Below are 20284 nucleotides of genomic sequence, written 5' to 3' on the forward strand. Positions count from 1 at the left end.
AGAATATTGCAGTAGAGCGGTGCGGCATAGTAAGCTATCACTGAAATAACTATATGCTCCTAGAATAGGTCAAATTACTGTCATAGCAATCTCCAGATAAAAGGGGAGGTGAAACAAGGAAACAGGATAAAGCCCAGTGTGTAAGGCGCCGCATCTGTGAATGTGTTGCAATCGGCAGTTAAAAGCCCCAAACTTGACAGTTACGACCAACAATAACAACGACAACCATACGAACGGCAACCACGGACACAGATGGCGGGGACTCGATAACTCCGATGAGATCACATGATAGCAAGATAAGCCCATGGCTGACTCAGCGCTCCCCACCAATCAACAGCTGTCCCCTGTCCTTTCAGAATACAGTAATGCCAATACATTCAAGAAAGTGGACAGGTTGCACCGGCTTTGTTCTTTTGGTTGGGATCCTTTGAGGCAGGGCAATTGGAAAGCTACAGCTGGTTTGTGTACGTTTCCGCGTGAGTAGCTCAAATGGGTCCGATCTATCAGTGACTGCCAGCTCAGTTTGGTGTCCACGCGCTGATCGCCTCTTAATGGCGGGCAGCCTGCGAGTATCCTCCTAAGCGTACACTTGCTAACATTTGGACGATTTAGACCTGTAGGCAATATCTTCGATCCTAGATACTGAAACGGGCCCTACGACCTGCCTATGGTCGTCGATTTTCCTTCCTCATGCCCGCAAAATCGCGATTCACGAGGCTCGATGCCTTCGCAAAGACCGTCGAAGATGCGCGTATTCGCACAAACTCCGGTGGTATCATCACAATTGCCTCGCTCTTGGTAGTCTTATGGCTGGTTTGGGGAGAATGGGCCGATTACCGAAGGGTGGTGGTTCACCCAGAGCTTATTGTTGACAAGTCGAGAGGTAATTGAATGATCGCGCTCGCGACTAATCCAATTGGCCCATGGGGACCCTGATCGCTAACCTTGATGGATCAACATAATAGGCGAGCGAATGGAGATCCATCTGAACATGACTTTCCCCAGATTGCCCTGCCAGCTCCTTACTCTAGATGTGATGGATGTGTCGGGTGAGCAACAAGTGGGAGTAGCACATGGCGTGAACAAGGTGCGCTTGACACCTGCCGCACAGGGTGGACAAGTCATTGAAGTCCAATCCTTGGATTTGTGAGTTAGATCAAGCTTTCACCTTTCAATTGGCCTGGCCAACTGCCCCTCAGCCCGCTAATCCGCTCGACCCATAGGCATTCCCCCGCGGACGCCGCCGCCCACCTCGACCCAAACTATTGTGGTGAATGTTATGGAGCACCAGCTCCCGAGAACGCGATCAAGCCCGGCTGCTGCAGTACTTGCGATGAAGTGCGCGAGGCATATGCCTCGAAACAATGGGCCTTCGGTATCGGCGAGAATGTCGAGCAGTGCACCCGCGAAGGATACGGCGAGAAGCTGCAAGCTCAGCGACGCGAGGGCTGCCGCATTGAAGGTGTCCTCCGAGTGAACAAGGTAGTGGGCAACTTCCACATTGCGCCTGGTCGCAGCTTTACAAACATGAACATGCACGCCCACGACCTGGAAAACTACTTCCTACCCGGCACTGCGCCAGAAGACATGCACACCATGACCCATCAAATCCACGAGCTCCGATTCGGTCCTCAGCTGCCTGCTGAGCTGGCTGATAGATGGCAATGGACTGATCACCACCACACCAATCCGCTCGACGGTACTGAGCAGAAGACCGACGAGCCTGCTTACAATTTCATGTACTTCCTCAAGGTGGTCTCGACTTCCTATCTTCCTCTTGGCTGGGACCCTACCTTCTCATCTGCTATCCACAGCGCCTACGACAAAGCGCCCCTGGGCTCGCACGGCCTCGCCTACGGCGCCCAAGGAAGTATCGAGGCGCATCAGTATTCCGTAACTTCGCACAAGCGATCTTTGGCCGGTGGTAACGATGCTGCTGAGGGCCACAAGGAACGCATGCATGCCGCCGGCGGTATTCCCGGGGTCTTCTTCAACTACGATATCTCGCCCATGAAAGTCATCAACCGTGAGACCCGGCCCAAGACCTTCACGAATTTCCTCACTGGAATTTGCGCTATTATTGGAGGTACCCTCACTGTTGCCGCTGCTATTGACCGGGGTCTCTACGAGGGTAGCTTGCGCATCAAAAAGCTCCACTCTAACTGAGAGGTCTTGCCTCGGAAGGAACGAGATTGTAGGGCATATTTTGTATGTGTTCCACCAGTCTAGCCTTCGTGTATTTTTGCATCGGAAGGGCGGGGATGAAGCTAGTGGCACTTGCGGCGTTTGGGATATTTTTTTCATACTAGTAAGACATTTTGTTTCCACTTCTCTTGGGTTTTTTGTATGCGCCAACTTGAAATAACATTTTCCCTTTACATTCCCTTACGCTTCAAGTTCTTTTGCCCGTTAAGAGCCTAATGAGTCCATCAGCACATTTGAAGGAGATATTAGGGCTTCTTCTCACTTCGATGCAGGTAGTACCTGCAGTAGAAATATTATGGGGTCCGTTGGTTTAGTTATCTATCATCGGACACCTAGCAATGAGTCAGGATCAGACGAGGAAAGCTTTCATTAGGTCAATGCCCCTTAAAAAGGAAACGTGAGTGTGTTGCCAGGAGGTTTCCAGTGAGACCCTGGTAGGATACATGCAACGCTAGAATACATCAGGTTGAGTTAAAAATGCCAATCGTGCCAGCTCCGTAATTGCTGAAGCCCAATGCCAATTGAATCATGAGATTGACACGAGTCGTAATGTCACATGGATGGAATGTACACATTAAAAGGAAGTAATGCAATAAGTAATGCAGGGTAAGAGAAATGCTGCGATATAACGAATGGTGAAGCTTGAAAGCTTCAGGGGCGGTTAGTCAAGATCCCACGGGTCTACTTTGTTGGTTGGCCCTGCGTCCTCATAGTCAGAGGCCTCACGGTCCAACGGGAAATCGAAGTCGTCTTCTGCAAGAGACAGTCGACCAGGTACCTTGGTACTTGTCTTGGAGTCGTTGGAAGGAGGCGTGACACCTGGGCTGATGACGATACGAGCTGTGATATGGAGTAAAACAATAAAAAGAGAGATAGGCGGCACAAGAACAAGCGTTAAAGCTTTAGTTAAAAGAGATGTAGCTTCATCACCTTGCCTTGGTTGATAAATGGCGGAGGGAGGGGGCATAGGAGATATGTCTCGTTGCCTTGTTGCCTGAGCCCGGCGACGAAATTCAGTGCTCATGTGGTCAAAATCTGTTACTGAAGCCGTGGTCCTTGACGAAGAACTTGACGCGGTACGCGTCCTTGACGGGACAGCTAATGATGGTTTAGTTTCGGTCGCTGAGGTAGCGCTTGGAGACATGGCAGACGCATCAGGAGGGCCAGGGCTCGTCGAAGCTACAGTTTTGAGACAAATGTTTGAGATATTGCCTGACGTAGAAGAATGGACATTGGATAGCTTGTCGGTCACGATTGGGAACCCATAGTCATTTCCAAAAGCGACCGAGTTAACCGACACCACATCCGGTTTTCCGATGGGCGAAGAGCGAGTTGATGCTGATTCTGAAGGAGAGAGAAAGTCGGCTGAGTGGAAGGACTCAGGACTGGAAGAGAATGAAACATCCTGGTCTGTCCCGGGATCAGCCAGTAGCCCAGCTTCACCTGCAGATCTGAAATCAGTATGTGCAGGAGTCTTGCGTTGAGCCGTCTCTACACCGGCTTCCTTCATCTTGGGACTTGGGTTAGGAGTCACGTTGTGAGGATCATTACAGCGCGTAATACCGAAGGACTCCGTGGTTGTGAGAATCTCATTCGCCGTGACTGGATTGCTGTCAACCCTTTTATCTACACTTTGCGTAGACTGATCTGCGACACCGGTCTCCACAGCTTTTTCTTCATTTAGCACCGCTGTAAGTGCAGATTGGTTTGCTGCTTCGATAGACAAGTGTGTTTCCTCAGCCTCAGTGCGCTGGTATTGATCTGGTTCGTCCGAGGGCTTGTCTGGTTGTTCAGTTTCATTGGATAGTTGTGTGTTGAGACTTTCCAAGGGATTCTTCACATCTTCAGCCATCATAGACGCCGCATCTTCTTTCTTGCAATGCATGTCCGCAAGAGCAACATCGACAGACTTGAACATGTCTTTGGCCTCTGTAGGCTTTAGGTTTGCTTCATGAGAGACCAAAACAGTAGGCATGGTTTCGGTGAGACTAGCACGGCGGTCTGGTACTTCTGCAACTTCCTCCACAGAAGCTTTGGCCACCTGTTCCTCTTTGGCTGTGGATTCAGGTGCTAGCTCAAGCTCGGAGGGGCTCTCTTCAGGCACAGAAGTCGCCTCGAATTTTGCTCGTATGCTGCTGAATGTTTGCGTAGTCTCGGAAATTGATCTCCTTGTAGGGTTCCTTGGTATGGGAGCGCAAATGTTGTACTTGAAGGTGGCGATGCTTCGGATGTAACACTATTGGCTCTCATGGAGGTAATTGCGCTATCATCTGTAAGGTCTCCTTCTGTCTCGTCGCCGGCAGAATCACTCGTATCAAGCTTGTTATCTGCAAGGGGAACTTGAAGATTCCCTAGTGACGCTGTCAAGCTATCCTTTCGGTCCTTTGGTCGCCAGGCCCTCTTGCGCCTGGGCGCCATCGCCTCCTCAGGTAATTCGACGGTAAAAGCTCTTTTGAAGGGACATGGCGTCACTTCGTAGCGAAGAATGGTCGGCAGCGCAGTTTTGAGCTGCTCCACTAGCCCCTTATCCTCTGGGGACTCATAAGGGATCTCGATGCGATAGTAAAAAAGTGGACGAATGCGCAAAACAAATTTCGATACTCCATCAACACACCAGCATTGCGAGTTCTTTAGAATAGGTTGCACGATACTTCCACATTTCAAAAACACAGTCAGGCCGTGGACCTTCTCAATCCGCAGCGCCGCTGTCGCAAGTGTTCTTTCAGAGGCGCTGCGCCACGGGAGGGTTTCGACTGTGTCGACTGGATAATCAAAGTCGGAAGGGGAGGATGCAGACGGTATGGGCGCAAACGATCGAGGAGCGAACTGTACAATGCGACAAGATGGATGGTGGAAGATTACATTATCGGGAAGCGCTGCTGCGGAGGCGCGCGCGGAGTGTGAAATCAATCTCGCAGGGAGTGTCGCAGAGCGCTTGATACTCTGTAAATGATCCAAGTCACCTGATTCATTCATTTTCATGGAAGTCAACCATGAACCAGGTGATAGAGTTACATCAGAGGGGGTTGCGAAGGAAAAGACAAGAGGGGGGTAGCCGTGACCCGGATCGCGTGTTGGATAACAGTTTGTCGCCTCAAACTCCAGGCCACCCAACATGTGACCCGCCGACCAAATGGTGGTGCCTTGTATCTTCAGCTTCCATCCATTGTGCACCCCCGGATTTGCTTCGTCGCCAGAGTCCAATCATGTCGGACGTGAGCTTCGAACCTAACGCAATTGTGCGTGGGTTCCAGTTGACCATTGTAGGGAGTAAGCAAACCCTTAGCTCCTTATTCCGTTTCAGTACCTACCGTCTACGTCAACAGTCGCTGATAGTTGAAATAGCCATCCGAGCTCTTCGAAATCCCGAGCTTTTCAAACATGAGCACTTTCGTCAAGCAGCCATCGCTGTGGCAGTGGGCGTTGTCATTCATTTGATTGTCCAAATTCCCGTAAGAACTGGGAAAAACTGATTCTCTGCTCCTCTGACTAATGTCTCTTATCAGATCATCATTCTCAAATTTGCTCTCTATATTATGTCCTTCATAGTAAATTTGCACGAGGCCAACTGGGATGACAAGCTACTCCATGGCCTTGGCTTCATATCCCAATCTGTCCTCCAGATACCCTTCGTCCTGATGACCTTGATGGGCCATTTGACGCCAACACTAGATGAAATGTATTGCAATCGAGGTCCACATACCGATGTACCTGGCTGACATGCTTCCAGCTTTATGCAATCCATCCATTGGGTCGATACCACATACATCCAGAAACATAAGTCTGACAATCCAGATACGCTTCGGGCTATGTATTATCCCAATCTAGCATTGTTTCCGACCAAAGATGGCACTCGGAATTCCCAGCCAAAATACCAAGTCATCATAGGGTTTGTGAATCGTTATGGCAAGAAGCTTGCATTGGGTCTTGGGGTCTACTTCCTCTCCACGCTCCCTGTTTTTGGTCGTTTTGTGATGCCAGCAGCCAGCTTTTACACATTCAAAAGAAATGTCGGTACTGCTCCAGCCGCTGTAATTTTTGGAGCAGGCCTAGTTCTCCCGAAGACTTTAATCATCAGATTCCTTCACACCTACTACGCATCAAGAAGTCTGATGAGAGAGCTCGTAAGTTTGGGGGGTTCACACTTTGGTCCGCCAGCCTTATTCGCTAATGTCTTTTTCCAGCTGGACCCTTACTTCCGTCGCATCAAATTTACCCCAGAGCAAAAGCGGCGCTGGTTCCATGACCGGGAGGGTGTTCTTTTTGGTTTTGCATTTGCATTCACAGTGGCTTTGAAGACTCCTTTTATTGGTGTTCTCATGTACGGGGTCGCGGAGGCTTCTACCGCATATCTTGTCACAAAGATTACTGATCCACCCCCTCTCCTGCAGAAAGTGCAAACTTTGCGGAGAGCCAAGTGGTCTGGAAAAACAAACATGATTTCTTACGCTTATCTCTGGATAAGCTGGATGAGATCAACATTGATTCCAAAGACACAGGTGTGAACCCTACAAGGCCTGCGACGAAAAAATCCTCTTGAGCGGATTTGGGAACTTCCTTCAGCTATCTAAATATTGAGTTGTGAACGTGCCGAGAAATTCTATTTGCAAAGTTTGGAAGCATATGGATTATTGCATTGCTCTTTGCCAGTCCACTAGCTAGAATGAAATCAAAACCTGAAACAAAGCCATTCCCAGCTATTTCAAGCTCCATGGACAATTAAGTTATCTTGTGCCCCGCGTTTGATTATTTACCATATAGGGTACCGCCTTAATTTTCCGGGAGCACCATTGGTGAAAATTGCGGATATGTAGATACTGCCGGCAGAGAATGGCCTATCTCCACGTGATACACTGTATCAATTGATGTTGTCGCCCTTCCCCATCTTCGCCCTTCAACCCAACGCGTCTGCTAATGACATTTGGAGCACCATGGCGTTGCCTACTTCTGGGATAGGTTCCGGTCACATGGACCCAATTTCAGAAGCACATCTTGTGAGTTTTTTATGATGTCTATGTCTCGAATTAGCCAATCTAACATTCTGCAGCTTATTACCCAGCTCTACGACCCCGCAAACCAGCGAAATCCAGCTCGAATCCATGATATACAAGCAAGAATACAGCAATTACAGAAAGGTGACCATGCGTGGGAAATTGCAGATTCCCTACTAAGGGAGCCTTCTGCTCAGCATCGTTTCATGGGCGCTTTGACTTTCACTGTGAAGATCAATGTAACCGGGTGAGAATTCATTCTCCCCAGCTTGATGAACCCCACTCCTGTGATTTTGCCTACTGACTTAAGGACGTCAGGGCGGAGCTCGATGAGATCATGGCTGGGCAAATTCTCGAACGACTACTCAACCATTTCATCTCCCTTGTGACCGAGGGAGAGTCGGCGATGGTGATTCGGAAGTTGGCCTCAAGTTTGGTTGCTGTGTTTAGAAATTCGTCTTCCTCGTGGAAGCGGGCTCTTTGGCAGGTTGCTGCCAGTCTTGCACATGGCAGTTTCGTTACGGAACAGCAGTCCCAGACTGTCGATTTCTTAGGCGGCGTCCTTCCAGCTCTGACAACCCACAAAGCCACTGCTTTGACATTTTTCTCTATTGCATTGGCCGAGGAAGCTGCACGATTGGAGACCGAACCTCAGGACTTAGTGGCATCTGTCATACAGCGGGTGAAAGAGAACATCAATGACGCCTTTCTATTAGTGCGGTACACTTTGCAGCAAATTGCACAGCACCCCACTGGGTCCGAAAAACATACACCTGGACAGATTCTGGGCAACGAGGCAATTAGCTCATGGAAGGTAAGCCTGTCTTAGCCACATGCGAAGTTTTCTTGAAACTGACAGCATTCATGACGAGTAGGCATGGCTTAATATCTACGGAGCTCATACTCATTCAACCGAAAAAGAAACTCAAGTTCTGGTCATCTCTTGTGGGCAGGGCATAATTGAACTACTTCGATTGCCCAGCTTCAGTGAGTACGCAGCTTCCATTCTAACCCAGGCTTTTGAAACTCGTTCTTGGGCTTTTGATGGCAATTCAATCTCAAATCTCGCCCAAATACTCTCAAATTCAATTGTGACAGACCGCCTTATTGCCATGATTCAAGGAGAAGAAGGCTCTGAGAATATGACGTTTGTCGATCTCTTGGTGGCCTATGTTTCACACCTAGGGTTTAATCTATTCAACAACCCCATGGAACCGCAAAACGACCGCCTTCTTGCCATTCTGCACGACATTTTCAAAACGCCGGGCTATGCAGCTATTGACGAGTCGGCAACACCTCGTGTGCTGGAATACTGGGGAGATATTGCTGAAACTCTTCCGGACGAGCTACAGTCTGATGACCCCAGATATCCCATTGTGAAAGAACAACTGGCCAAGGTAGTTCTCGGCATGTTCAACAAGCTCATTTACCCGACTGCTGAAGATCTTGCGGATTGGACTGATGAAGAGCGTAGCGAGTTCAACGCTTTTCGGTCTGAAGCCTGTGACTATCTACTTTCCGCATACCCCACACTTGGGGTTGAGCTAGTCAGCGTTTTCCAGGAGAGTGCAACGACGAACCTTCAAAAAGCGGACTGGCGGAGCTTTGAGGCGGCAGTATTCTGTATCGCTCAGTTATCGGAGGCTGTGGACGATAATGGTCATGCTGACCAATGTTTGGACGCGATATTCGGCAGTGAGGCATTTTCTCGTCTTTGCCTTGGCAGTGAGATCGACATTCCCCTCAAATCACGCCAGACATTGGTGCACGCCTTCGGCAAATACGAGTCATACTTCGAGCGCCACAGTTACATCCTTGCCGGTGTTTTGAATGTTCTTTTCGAATCCATTAATTTTGACTCTTGTGCTCAGTCTGCCTCGAGATCTATTTTGACTCTGTCGAAATCATGTGCCAGTGTTCTTACGCCAGACCTCCCTGTTTTCCTCGACCGACTGGATCAGTTCCGCAGCAGGCCCACTGCAACAGTTTCAACTATGCCTAAGGTTCTGGAGGGGATCGCCACAATAATCCAGAAGTTAGATTCGGACGAATACAAAGTCCAGACCTTGGATAGAATTCTGACGTTCCTTGTCCAGGATGCTGTTACAGCGCGAGCAGAGGCTACTGCCTCCGAATATGATACTGCTCGTACCCATGCGCACCTAGTTCTGAGCTGTATCGCCAGCATTGGCAAAGGCCTGCGTGCAGATTCAGACGAGGCAATTGTGATTGAAGCAACAGATGACAGAGGGCCGTACCCCGATTCCTTCTGGAACAAAGGAGCTGGGTCTGGCATTCAGCAACTCATCATGCAAGTAATGAGCCTGCTTATCGTTGATTTCCCGGTCGACAGCGCGATAATCGACTCGGCATGCGATATTCTCAAGGCTGGTTATACAGAGTCCACGGGGCTTTTCGTGTTCCCCCCTTCGTTGACAGTCGACTTTATCAGAAGCTTCCCGCTAGGCATTTCGGGGACAGACGTTATCATGGCTACAGCCTCGTCTTTCCTGGCTTCACATTCATCTCATGCCATGAAAATTCGAGAACAAGCTGCTCAGTTGATTGTCCACGTCTCGCAATTGTTTGCCTCAATGCTAGACAATCCTGAGCTTTACGACCCCGAGACCGCCAATGCTGGTATCGACTTTCTCACTCGTCTTCTTTCCAAATACTACCCAATACTCTTTTCTCTCACAGATCCATTCCCATCAGCCTCTGGGCCCGCCTCGCGGGATACTCCGGTCTACGTGCTTCTCTTGAACTTCACACTTTACGCTCTTACTCGCCCAGAGCCACTTGTTCTTCGATCTGCATCCGCATTCTGGGTCGCTATGGTGGATCTACGTGGCAGCTCGCATGATGAAACAGCCGCACTTGATGAAGTCCTTCAACGATTCATTCCACCGCTCTGTGGAACCGTAGTTCAGCAAATCGCAGGCCGTTGTGCACGCTCCGATCTGACGTTCCTTAACGACGTTCTTCGACGTACAATGTTCAAGAAGATGAACCTCGCTCGTCCAAGCTTGACTGCAAGTCTGAATAGCTTAGATGTGCAAGCAGCCGATTCCAAGACTTCGTTGCTGTTGCCTCAGGATAAGTCTCGCTTTGTGGAGTCCATGGTGGTTGCTCGGGGTGCTAAGGCACAGTCGTTGGAGATCGTACGGTCTTTCTGGTTGAAGTGTCGAGGGATGTCATTTGATTATGCTCAATGAGAGACTTAATGGGATAGAAAGTAGTTCAGAATCGGTGGAATAATTTCGCGCTTTAGATACCAATTGTTAGGAAATACCGAATTAGTCTAAACATTTCCAATTATGCAATCATTATGTACGTCCGGGGTTCTTGGTGCGGACAATATATAGAGCCCATGTACTTGATATGTAGAATAGTCTCAGGTACAAGTCACGAGAGATCGAGTCAATTTCACTTCCAAATCGGGTGTTCCCGTGATCTCGCGCCGCCCCCGCGTCATCTTATCTCTTGCATCGGCTGGAACGAAGAGCCTTTCGAGTACGTCAGTCTCGACCGGAAAATTCACCCTCATGATGCCCCCTTAGCTCCGTCACCCTTGGATACTACTACTACCCGACGAATGACCTTACGAAACGATAAACCGCGATGGGTGTTACCGGCCTATGGACGGTCTTGCAGCCCTGCGCGCGCCCCATCAAACTCGAGACCCTCAACAAGAAGCGACTGGCTGTTGACGCGTCGATCTGGATTTATCAGTTCCTCAAGGCTGTTCGTGATAAAGAAGGAAATGCACTGCGCAACTCGCATGTCGTTGGCTTCTTTCGTCGCATTTGCAAGCTTTTATATTACGGAATCTTGCCGGTCTTTGTCTTCGATGGGGGGAGCCCCGGTCCTCAAAAGGCAAACAATCGCGAACCGAAAGCAGAGGCGCGAAGGCCGACGAGATGATGCGGCGAGGACAGCAGGCAAGCTGCTGGCCTTGCAGATGCAGCGGAGCGCCGAGGAGGAAGCTGAAGCGCGTAGGCAAAACCGCAAAAGACCTCAGGAGGAGGTTTCCGACACTCCGATCTACGTGGATGATGCTCTAATGACCCAGAAGGAAAGAGAAAATCGGAAATTCAAGAAGAAAGATGCTTATCACCTCCCGAACCTGGATGTGTCGCTGGAAGAGATGGGAGCTCCGAATGATCCTCGAATCATGTCACAGGAGGAGCTCGAAGAATATGCGAGGCAATTCCACCAGGGCCAGGACATTAATCTTTATGATTTTTCCAAGATTGACTTCGACAGCCCGTTCTTCATCAGCCTTCCAGCCACCGACCGTTACAACATTCTGAATGCCGCGAGACTTCGAAGCCGACTGAGAATGGGTTATTCCAAAGAGCAGCTAGACACGATGTTTCCGAACCGCATGGCATTTTCAAAATTCCAGATCGACCGAGTTAAAGAACGCAATGACCTGACACAACGATTAATGAACATAAATGGCATGAATGGCGAAGAAGCATTCTACAACTCTGGCAAACGTATCGCCGGTGAACGCGGTAAAGAGTACGTTCTCGTCAGAGACAGCGAACACGAAGGCGGTTGGGTTTTAGGCGTGGTGGGAAATAAATATGAAGGTTATGAGGACAAACCGATCGATGTGGATCGGTATGGCCTTCAAGACGAATTGTCGGGCTCCGATGGTCTGTCAGAGGATGATGAGTTCGAGGATGTGCCTATCGAAGGAGTGAACCGACTTCCAAAGCTCCAATTTCTCGAAAACGGTGTTTTCGACCGATCTCTACTGCAGGCCCGCGAGGACCTGGATTTGCAAAGAGCTCTTCAAGAATCACAACAACATGAGGATGAGGATGCACTTTTCGTTCGAGACAGCAACGTTCCTGAACAAACAAAAGATCTTGATGACATGTTTGAGGACGAAGATGATGAGTTGGCCAAAGCTATTGCTCTTTCACTAGAGCCAAATCAAGGCCGTGATACGGAGATGCCTGACGTGCCTATAAACCGGCAAACACACGACACGTCACATGTCGAGTCCATTCTGGATCCGACGGCGAGTGACACTGACGACGACGGGATGGATTTTGCCGCTGCTGTGGCTCAGACTAAGGTCTCAAAGAAGCCCGAGACCCTGAATCCATACTCCGGACCGTTACCCTTCGAGTCCATTTCACTCAAAAAAGTGAACAAGCCCCATGAAGGCTCAAGTACTCTCGACGACCAAGCCGGAGGGTTCCTCACAGAATCCCAGCCGACGGAGAAGAAGAAGAAGAAGAAGAATGAACCTCTGCCTCCTTGGTTCGCTGGCGAACAATCGAAGATGGATCCCGTAGATCCAGCGCCTGGGTACTTTGCTAAAGATAAAGATACAGGGCCGGAAGTAAAGGAAATCCAGCCCTTCACATTCGGTCCACGCTTCCCTGAAATTGTTGATCTTGACGATGCTTCGGACACAAAATCAGATACCAAGGAAGTCATAGCCCTGGATGACGATGTAGAGGTTCAGGCTGAAACCCCAGCGCCCTCGAATAAAGGTGTGGTTCAGACGCAGAACATGACCAAGAGCGATATTGAACCTCCTGCGCCCAAGGCTTTGGATGCAGTTACTCCTCATGAATCCCATATCGAGATACCGCCCCCTACCATAGAAACGCCTCGTCCAAAAGAGCCAGAACAAGTTGAATCATCCCCAGAACCACAATTCGAAGACGTCTTACCGAACGCACCTATGGAAAACCCACATTTGTCGCTGGCCCGGACAATGCGATTTTCGATCCAAGCAAGGAGGCAAACGAAGATCATCAAATTCCGCAGGAGACATTTGATCAAGATTTTGGCGAATTCAGCGACCCAGAAGATGAAGACCTTATGCAACAGCTTGCAGCCGAAGGGGAAGAGCACATACGATTTGCGAAGACCCTCAATTCTGCCGCTCTGGACCAAAGTGCTTTCGATTACGAAGCGGAGCTCAAGCAATTACGAAATCAGCAGTCAAAGGACAGACGTGATGCAGATGAAGTGACCCAAATTATGATCAACGAGTGCCAGCAACTGTTGCGGCTGTTTGGGCTACCCTATATCACTGCTCCTATGGAGGCTGAAGCTCAATGCGCAGAGCTTGTGTCCCTGGGTCTTGTTGATGGCATTGTAACCGACGATAGCGACACCTTCCTTTTCGGTGGTACGCGCGTCTACAAAAACATGTTCAACCAGAGCAAGTACGTAGAGTGCTATCTGACTTCTGACTTTGAAAAGGAGTTTGCTCTGCATCGGCGCAAGCTTATCAGCTTCGCTCATTTGCTAGGCAGTGATTATACAGAGGGAGTGCAAGGAATCGGGCCTGTGACCGCACTCGAAATAGTGACTGAGTTCCCAGACCTCCAAGAGTTCCGCGAGTGGTGGACACAAGTTCAAATGGGTGTGGATATCCCTGATGATTCCCACGCAGCCTTCAAGAAGAAATTCCGCAAGAAGGCATCGAAGATATTCTTACCTCCCTCTTTCCCCGATATGCGAGTCGAGGAGGCCTACCTCGCGCCTGAGGTGGACTCAGATACATCTCCCTTCAAGTGGGGAATACCCGACATGAATGGTCTGCGGCAATTTTTGATGACGACTATCGGATGGAGCCCAGAGCGCACTGACGAGATTCTTGTCCCCGTGATCCGAGATATGAATCGCAGAGGCCAGGAGGGCACGCAGGCAAACATTACCCAATTCTTCCAAGGACCCCAGGGCGCAGGTGCCTTTGCACCGCGGGCCCGGACAGGTGGCCCTAGTCGGATGGAGAAGGCTTTTGGTCGCCTTCGGAATGAGGCGCAACAGGCTCGTGATGTATCATCACGTCATGATGAAACGGTTGATGCCTTGGAGACCACAGAGCAAACACAAGCAGCCGCCCCTGCGAAGGCTAAGCGATCCAAGTCAAACAAGCAGGGTACAAGTGACGGGAACAAAAAACGCAAGACCCGTGCAACCTCTGAAATGTCGTCGTAGATTGAGAAAACCGGAGGAAACCGAGCTTTGTGATCGTGTATAGTTACCACTCAACTTGTATAGGCATAATTCACTCTTCCATACTCTGCATACATACTACATAGCATCAACACGACGGATAGATAGCCTATGAATTCTAAATTCAGCTATGGGTATCTTATACATAGTCTCCGCCGTATAAGCCCACGCAGTAGAAGACTATTAAAAACTCGTGATATGAATAACAGCTATCGGCCGACCAATCAAGGACAGCGCAGATGAAAGGGTCGTGGAGTGCCGAAGAAATCCAAGATTCACATGCGAGAAGGTGCCCACTGCCCCTCTTGCTCTTCACCCCGACCACGCCAACAATACTGCTTCCTGTCAATTATGAACCCCATCAGATATCGCTAAGCATGGAGTTGCGAGAAAAACCTCCATTCTATGCTCGGTTTTCTATTGCTAATGCAGATTTGATCTCTTGAACCAAAGTCCGCGCCGCTCCGTTACAATGTCGCCACTGACCCCGAGCCATGGGAATGGCACCGAATGCCATTATTGGGGCTACTCGTTCTATTGGACAAGTGAACATCATTCCAAAGAAGAGCTATGGCACATGGTCCATACCTATGATGCCCTGGCCGATGAATGCGTGCAGATACTAAACAAGATCCCATCGGGCGATTCCGACAAACCATTCAGGAAGGACTTCTATGGCCTGCTGAAGGAGCATGCTGACGAGGATCCAAAGTTGAAGGAGCTATGGACTCAGATCAACACCTTTCCTGAATGGGTTGATTGGGGTCAGATAGAGCGAGCACAAAATACGTTCTATCGCTATGGCTTGCCGATTCTGAATGCTGTATGTTCACCTCTTTGGCCTTTTCGGATCCACCGGCTAACCTGTATAGCTGAGCTTTGAGAGTCTACTAGGTGGCATGTAAATCACACCCCATGAACTTTGATAGCCCTTGGCCTTTACTGACAGTTAGACTAGGGGCTCGCAACGAGTCGTCGAAACCTTGACCCGCACAGGAGGATTTGGCGTTAAAGTTGTGCACCGCCGCTTACTTGAGACCCTCCAACATATCCTCCAAGTCAACGAATCGATCGATGCAATGAGACCTGGCGGCGAAGGAAGCGTCTCGTCCGTCCGTGTCCGACTCCTCCACTCCTGCGTCCGGCAGAAGATCCTCGGCTTAGCGGATGAACAACCAGAATACTATGACGTAGCAAAGCACGGCGTCCCGGTCAGCGACCTCGACTGCATCGGCACCATTAGCACGTTCTGCAGCACCGTCGTATGGATGGGGCTGCCCCGGCAGGGAATCTACCTCCGCGAAGCCGAAATCGCGGATTACATTGCGCTGTGGCGGCTCGTGGCGTATTACATGGGGACGCCGATAGAGCCGTTCGAAAATCCGACTCGAGCGAAGGCGTGGATGGAATCTCTTCTTGTCTCGGAGTTCCATCCTACTGATACCGGACAGGTCCTGGCCCAGAATATCATTCTTGGTCTTGAGAATACGGCGCCGGCGTATGCGTCGAAGGGATTTATGGAGGCTATGGGTCGGCTTTTGAACGGGGAGCAACTATCGGACGAACTCGGTCTCCCTCATACGGGCCTTTATTATCGGTTACTCATCTGGGGCTATTGCTTCTGGATCTGGGGCATGGCGATGGTGATTCCTAAGATTGGCTTTCTGGATCGATTTGCCATATCGGTGAGTCTTGGGTTCATGGTGTTTGTCTAACTGTAGCTGTAGATGCTAACTTGCGTATCAGCAACGCCGGAAGAGATTCCGTCGTATGATCCGGGACGAAAAGGTGGGACTGGGAGGCGAGTCAAAGTTTGACTTCAAGTATATTCCAACTTTGAGACGAAGAACTACCCGACTTGGGCAACGGCGATCTATCAAGATTGAAAGACGCGGAGTGGAGTTCTTGGCGCAGCTGGGGCTTTTCGTGGTGTTTGGTGCTACGGCAACATTGGTCTTAGGGCTGGTATTTGCCATGTACGAGTTTCCCACTTCAAGTCCTCGGCTTCTCAATGCTATTCGAGTATAAGGAGGCTCGGAGATACCAAGAGTCGATTGACTGAATTGAATCTATGACTATGAAATTAATGACTTTTTTCTCGCCGATAACTCTTCGCGGAGTTCAAGCGTAAGAAGCTCAGATGAGATTTGGCTCTATTTTGGAAGGGAGATTTTTAATCTAACAATGGGGTATCCTGGAGGCTGAAGGGGTAGATCATGAGATTGAGGTAATGTTGAGCCGCTATCCCTCAAAGACACTTGAGTTCAAGTCAACGCCCATGTCTTTAGCCATACCCCGCATTTGGGCCTCGATATCATCCTCCATGCCACCGCCAAGTCGCAGGAACTGACGGATCTTGGTGAAGTAGAAGAAGATATCGGTAGTGAACAGCACCGTGCGGAAGATGAGATGACGGCCAAGGTTGCGAATCTTCTCCGTCAAAGGCAAGTCGGGAGACTCAGCAAGGGCCTTGGAAGCCCAGAGCCCGGTGATCTTCACTCGATTGACGGGCGAGCCAAGATGCTGATTATTTCCTTGGACGATGCGGAGATTGCGACCGATAAACAGAAGTTCTCGAGGCAGCTTCGTTTCATCTGCGAGAATCTGTCGGATGTGCTTTCGAGCGGCGTTCTGCGCTTCGTAATGACGCTTGCTGCGTTCAATTTTGCTAAGCCCCATGATGTGTTTGTGGGTTGCCATGTTTCCTCCCCTGTAGGGACGCATGAGCGTGAAAGTAGCAAACATCTCCGGGTTTTCGATACCCCAGCTCGCTGTAACGGCGTTGATGGTCTTGTTGTCGAAGGTCAATAAAGCCTTCCATAATCTAGCATATTGATGCCTGAATGTTGGATCCATGTTGATGTACAGCCCGTGGTCGATAAGAACAAGCTCGGGCTTTCCGGAGGGCTTGCGGCGGATGAAGATGTTTCCGGGGTGAGGGTCACAGTGTACGACTCCCCAAAGGAACATTTGAGCGGAGAACAAATCGACCATGGTCGTCATAACGTCTTTGAAAGATAAGCCCAGTCCACCTTTGTTATTTGGGCCTCTCCAATGGTTGCGCTCCGGCTTCAGCCTTCCAGCTTGCGTAGGAGTCGCCGAAGTGCTTCGACCCGATGGATCCAGAGGAGTGCCTTGGCATCCTGGACTTCCTTCACGCCAGCCACCGCGCCATGACGAGGTGATAGTTTTCTTATCCCACAGCCGAACACCCTCAATCCATTCAGCCGTCATGACACGCTTCGAGCTCAGTTCCCGGTAAACCTTTGGGATGTATACTCTGTCTCGCAGTCTGGGTTCCCCGGCAACTAGTCGAGCCATAGTCTCAGAGTTGGCTGCTTCGTTCTCAAAGTCGGTTTCAAGAGACATGCGTTCACTAATGTAGGGTACCAGAGTGTTAAAAGGGATATCGAACCATTTGCTGTAGATGTTGGTCATGACACTAGCAGTTGAAAAAACGAGCTGTTAGCGTATTGCGAGGTAGAGTCAGGTAGGAGGTAATCCTACTTGAAAGCCCACAGATCCCACTCAATCTGTTGCGCGATCTCCCGCTTCTGGACCTTAACGGCCACTTCCCTTCCATCTGGAAGCCGCGCCCAGTGGACCTGGGCCACACTCGCACTAGCCCGGGCCTTGCGTTCCATGAGGCCCTTACCTGGTTCCCCCGAGAAAGAAACGCCAAAGACCTCCTCAGGCGACTTCCCAAAATCCTCCCGGATAACCTTCTCGACTTCCTTCCAATCATTCTGCGGCGCATCATCAAACATACTTGCGAACATACGCTGGAACTCCGGCGGCAGAATAGCCGTCTGCATACCAATGGCCTGGCCGATCTTCAGGTAGAGACCACCATTATGACGTAGTAGATCCGAGACCCGGCGAGCATTGCGAGCATGCACCGCAGCGATCGAGTCGGCGAAGGGCGGGTCCGGACGAAAATTGATTTTGTAGTCTAGCGCAACGACCAGGCCTACTGAGAACGTCCGCGCTGTTCGAGTCACGGCTGAGGCGTTGAATCGGGCGTCAAGTCCGTACACGACGCCGGTGGCGAGAGAGACGTAGAATAGCCGTCGCAGCCATTTTCGGGTGCGAGTGTATGTTTTGGCTGGAGTGGGTTTGCCAAGGGAGCTTGGAGAGGGAGGCACGAAGGGTTGGTATGATCCTGGGTGCACGTATCGTCGAGAACTGCGGAGCGAGAGTTGCGGCTGCCATGCGGGTCTCATTGACCGCAGGAGGGTCGCGTGCGACATGATGAGAGAGGGATTAGCGACGGGGTGAGCGCATGGCGTGCTCCGAACCTAAATGATGCTGCAGGAATGCAAGAGGCGAGAAGGATAAGAGGGTGCAAGAGGGGAGAGTCCAGAGTCGAGAATAAACCGATGAGGCGGATTTGCGGTCATCCGCGGACGCTCCGCTCGGGTTCGGTGAGAATCGCAACCCGCCGGCGTTTTGACAGTCGGAGCTTACTTTTTTACGCTGGGAGTCCCATAAACTTGAGCACGTTCCGGGTATTACTTCAGTTGATGGAATTAATTGTATTTCTTCGAATGTCTTATAGCTCGTCATGTCCGTCGTCGGCTTTCTGTTCCTGGTTCTCTGAGGTTTGCTCATCCACCGAATCCCCAAGTTGGTTGCACACACTCGCGTAGTCGCGCATGTTCTGTGGAATAATCTCCTCCCACAGTTGCTCCCCCTGAAGGAACTGGTACTGTTCCTTGCATCCCTGCTCTGATGCCATAGGGAGCAGGACCGGAAGATGTTTGATGGACGCCTTGAAGAAGTTGCGCTTGAAGCAATTGCCAAAGTCAGCCAACGTAGCCGGGTCGGAGCAGATATGGTGGCCATGCAGTAGGGGTGCACAGCGTTCTTTGATGATGACGGCCACGTCGTCGCCCATTTTAAACAAGGCGTCTTCTTTCTGAACCACGTTCATCCGAGTCATTATGCTGCGCACCGCGGGGACAAAGGTATTGTTGCGAGTCCAAAGATCCCAATGGGAAACAGTAGGTTGGCAGCCCTGTTCGCAGATTTCACTCTGGAACTTGTTGAATAAGTGGCCTGGTCGGCCGACCAAGGCCGAGACTACTTTGAAGCATGATGCACCAATGGCGACGGCGGGCGAGAAGAAAAGGAAGGCCAGGAGGAGGAGCCCGCCCGGGAGTTGCATGGCTGCGGTGAAAGGCGAAAAGGTGACGGGAGATCGATCGACGATCGAGAACAATTTCAAAAGCTGGAGGTCCAAAAGGTTTAGGTTCCCCGCGAATGCTTGTGGAGTCCAGATTGCTAACCGCGGCTCCACCAAAGGTCGCCCGAAAACAAGGAATCTTCAGGAACCCCCCTGTCACGCCAATGGACATTTGATAGATTGATTGCGGTTCACTGTTACTCGGATTATTCCTTTCTTGATTCATTACCGAAAAATAGGAATGTGAGATCAAAGAGCATCCCCGCCTATTCAAATCGGTCTACGATGGGCTGCAGCCGCATATTACTTTCCACCATATCCTTCTTCCACTTTCTGTTACGAGTATCTCTTCTACTGTGATAATCAAATTCAACCAATTTCCTGAAGACCACTCCCTACAGATTTCGATTCGGTCCTTCGTATTCAGCTCAAACTCAAAATAATTCCCAATGTTGATCCAGCAAGCTACATGGCACCATTTTCGACGCTCCAACAGATCACGATAAACCTTTGCGCCCTCAGGGTCGGAGTTTCGAGGAAGACGTTCTCTGGATATAGAAGTGAGCTTTGTCGTCTTCATGGGGAGAGTAGACCAGAGAGCAGGCGGTCTATGTGTAAATTGGTTTACCGGCCTAAACAGTAGGCCCCAGGCAGAGAGAACAACCGCAATTAAACTGCCTATAGAGAATATCGGTCCACAAACGATGCACCATCCCAGATGCGGCCGGGTCATGGGCATATCCAGGGTACATTTGGTTGATTTTGTCGTTCGTGGACGTCAAAACCCAATGCATTTGAATTGACCCCTCCGGGTCGTCGGTGCCAATGCTGACTCTTGACACCAAGGCATGAAAGAGGAATAGTATGTCCGTCAGGAACTCACGATGGGGGTCAATAGAGTCCAAGC

At 50.2% G+C, this 20284-nt stretch overlaps 7 protein-coding genes across 7 annotated transcripts; 4 read left to right on the forward strand and 3 right to left on the reverse strand.

Annotated features, from left to right (window-relative positions):
• Window positions 1–690: 690 nt before the first annotated feature.
• Window positions 691–2166, forward strand: N7468_007407 (retrograde cargo receptor ERV46; the record flags this gene model as incomplete). The annotated part of the gene is made up of 3 exons (XM_058476703.1): window positions 691–883; window positions 966–1146; window positions 1224–2166. The coding sequence occupies 3 exons, from the start codon at window positions 691–693 to the stop codon at window positions 2164–2166; spliced, it is 1317 nt and encodes a 438-aa protein (XP_058329593.1).
• A 700-nt stretch (window positions 2167–2866) lies between these two features.
• Window positions 2867–5322, reverse strand: N7468_007408 (uncharacterized protein; the record flags this gene model as incomplete). Its single annotated transcript, XM_058476704.1, has 2 exons — window positions 2867–4299; window positions 4413–5322. 2 exons carry the CDS (start codon window positions 5320–5322, stop codon window positions 2867–2869), a joined length of 2343 nt encoding a protein of 780 aa, XP_058329594.1.
• Window positions 5323–5411: 89 nt separating this feature from the next.
• Window positions 5412–10411, forward strand: N7468_007409 (uncharacterized protein; the record flags this gene model as incomplete). The annotated part of the gene is made up of 9 exons (XM_058476705.1): window positions 5412–5475; window positions 5551–5657; window positions 5712–5884; window positions 5936–6329; window positions 6390–6625; window positions 7133–7199; window positions 7253–7443; window positions 7515–8010; window positions 8072–10411. The coding sequence occupies 9 exons, from the start codon at window positions 5412–5414 to the stop codon at window positions 10409–10411; spliced, it is 4068 nt and encodes a 1355-aa protein (XP_058329595.1).
• Window positions 10412–10817: 406 nt separating this feature from the next.
• On the forward strand, window positions 10818–14174 carry N7468_007410 (ssDNA endodeoxyribonuclease RAD2; the record flags this gene model as incomplete). The annotated part of the gene is made up of 3 exons (XM_058476706.1): window positions 10818–11033; window positions 11098–12888; window positions 12963–14174. 3 exons carry the CDS (start codon window positions 10818–10820, stop codon window positions 14172–14174), a joined length of 3219 nt encoding a protein of 1072 aa, XP_058329596.1.
• Window positions 14175–14664: 490 nt separating this feature from the next.
• Window positions 14665–16220, forward strand: N7468_007411 (oxygenase MpaB family protein; the record flags this gene model as incomplete). The annotated part of the gene is made up of 4 exons (XM_058476707.1): window positions 14665–15015; window positions 15065–15093; window positions 15151–15877; window positions 15939–16220. The coding sequence occupies 4 exons, from the start codon at window positions 14665–14667 to the stop codon at window positions 16218–16220; spliced, it is 1389 nt and encodes a 462-aa protein (XP_058329597.1).
• A 213-nt stretch (window positions 16221–16433) lies between these two features.
• N7468_007412 (ABC1 kinase family protein) lies at window positions 16434–18442 on the reverse strand (the record flags this gene model as incomplete). Its single annotated transcript, XM_058476708.1, has 2 exons — window positions 16434–17634; window positions 17700–18442. 2 exons carry the CDS (start codon window positions 18440–18442, stop codon window positions 16434–16436), a joined length of 1944 nt encoding a protein of 647 aa, XP_058329598.1.
• Window positions 18443–18744: 302 nt separating this feature from the next.
• Window positions 18745–19359, reverse strand: N7468_007413 (uncharacterized protein; the record flags this gene model as incomplete). The annotated part of the gene is made up of 1 exon (XM_058476709.1): window positions 18745–19359. One exon carries the CDS (start codon window positions 19357–19359, stop codon window positions 18745–18747), a length of 615 nt encoding a protein of 204 aa, XP_058329599.1.
• Window positions 19360–20284: the final 925 nt, after the last annotated feature.

Source organism: Penicillium chermesinum, assembly GCF_028974085.1.
Source record: "Penicillium chermesinum strain IBT 19713 chromosome Unknown utg000005l:1.0-4115287.0:1.0-4118363.0, whole genome shotgun sequence".
NCBI classification, from domain to species: domain Eukaryota; kingdom Fungi; phylum Ascomycota; class Eurotiomycetes; order Eurotiales; family Aspergillaceae; genus Penicillium; species Penicillium chermesinum.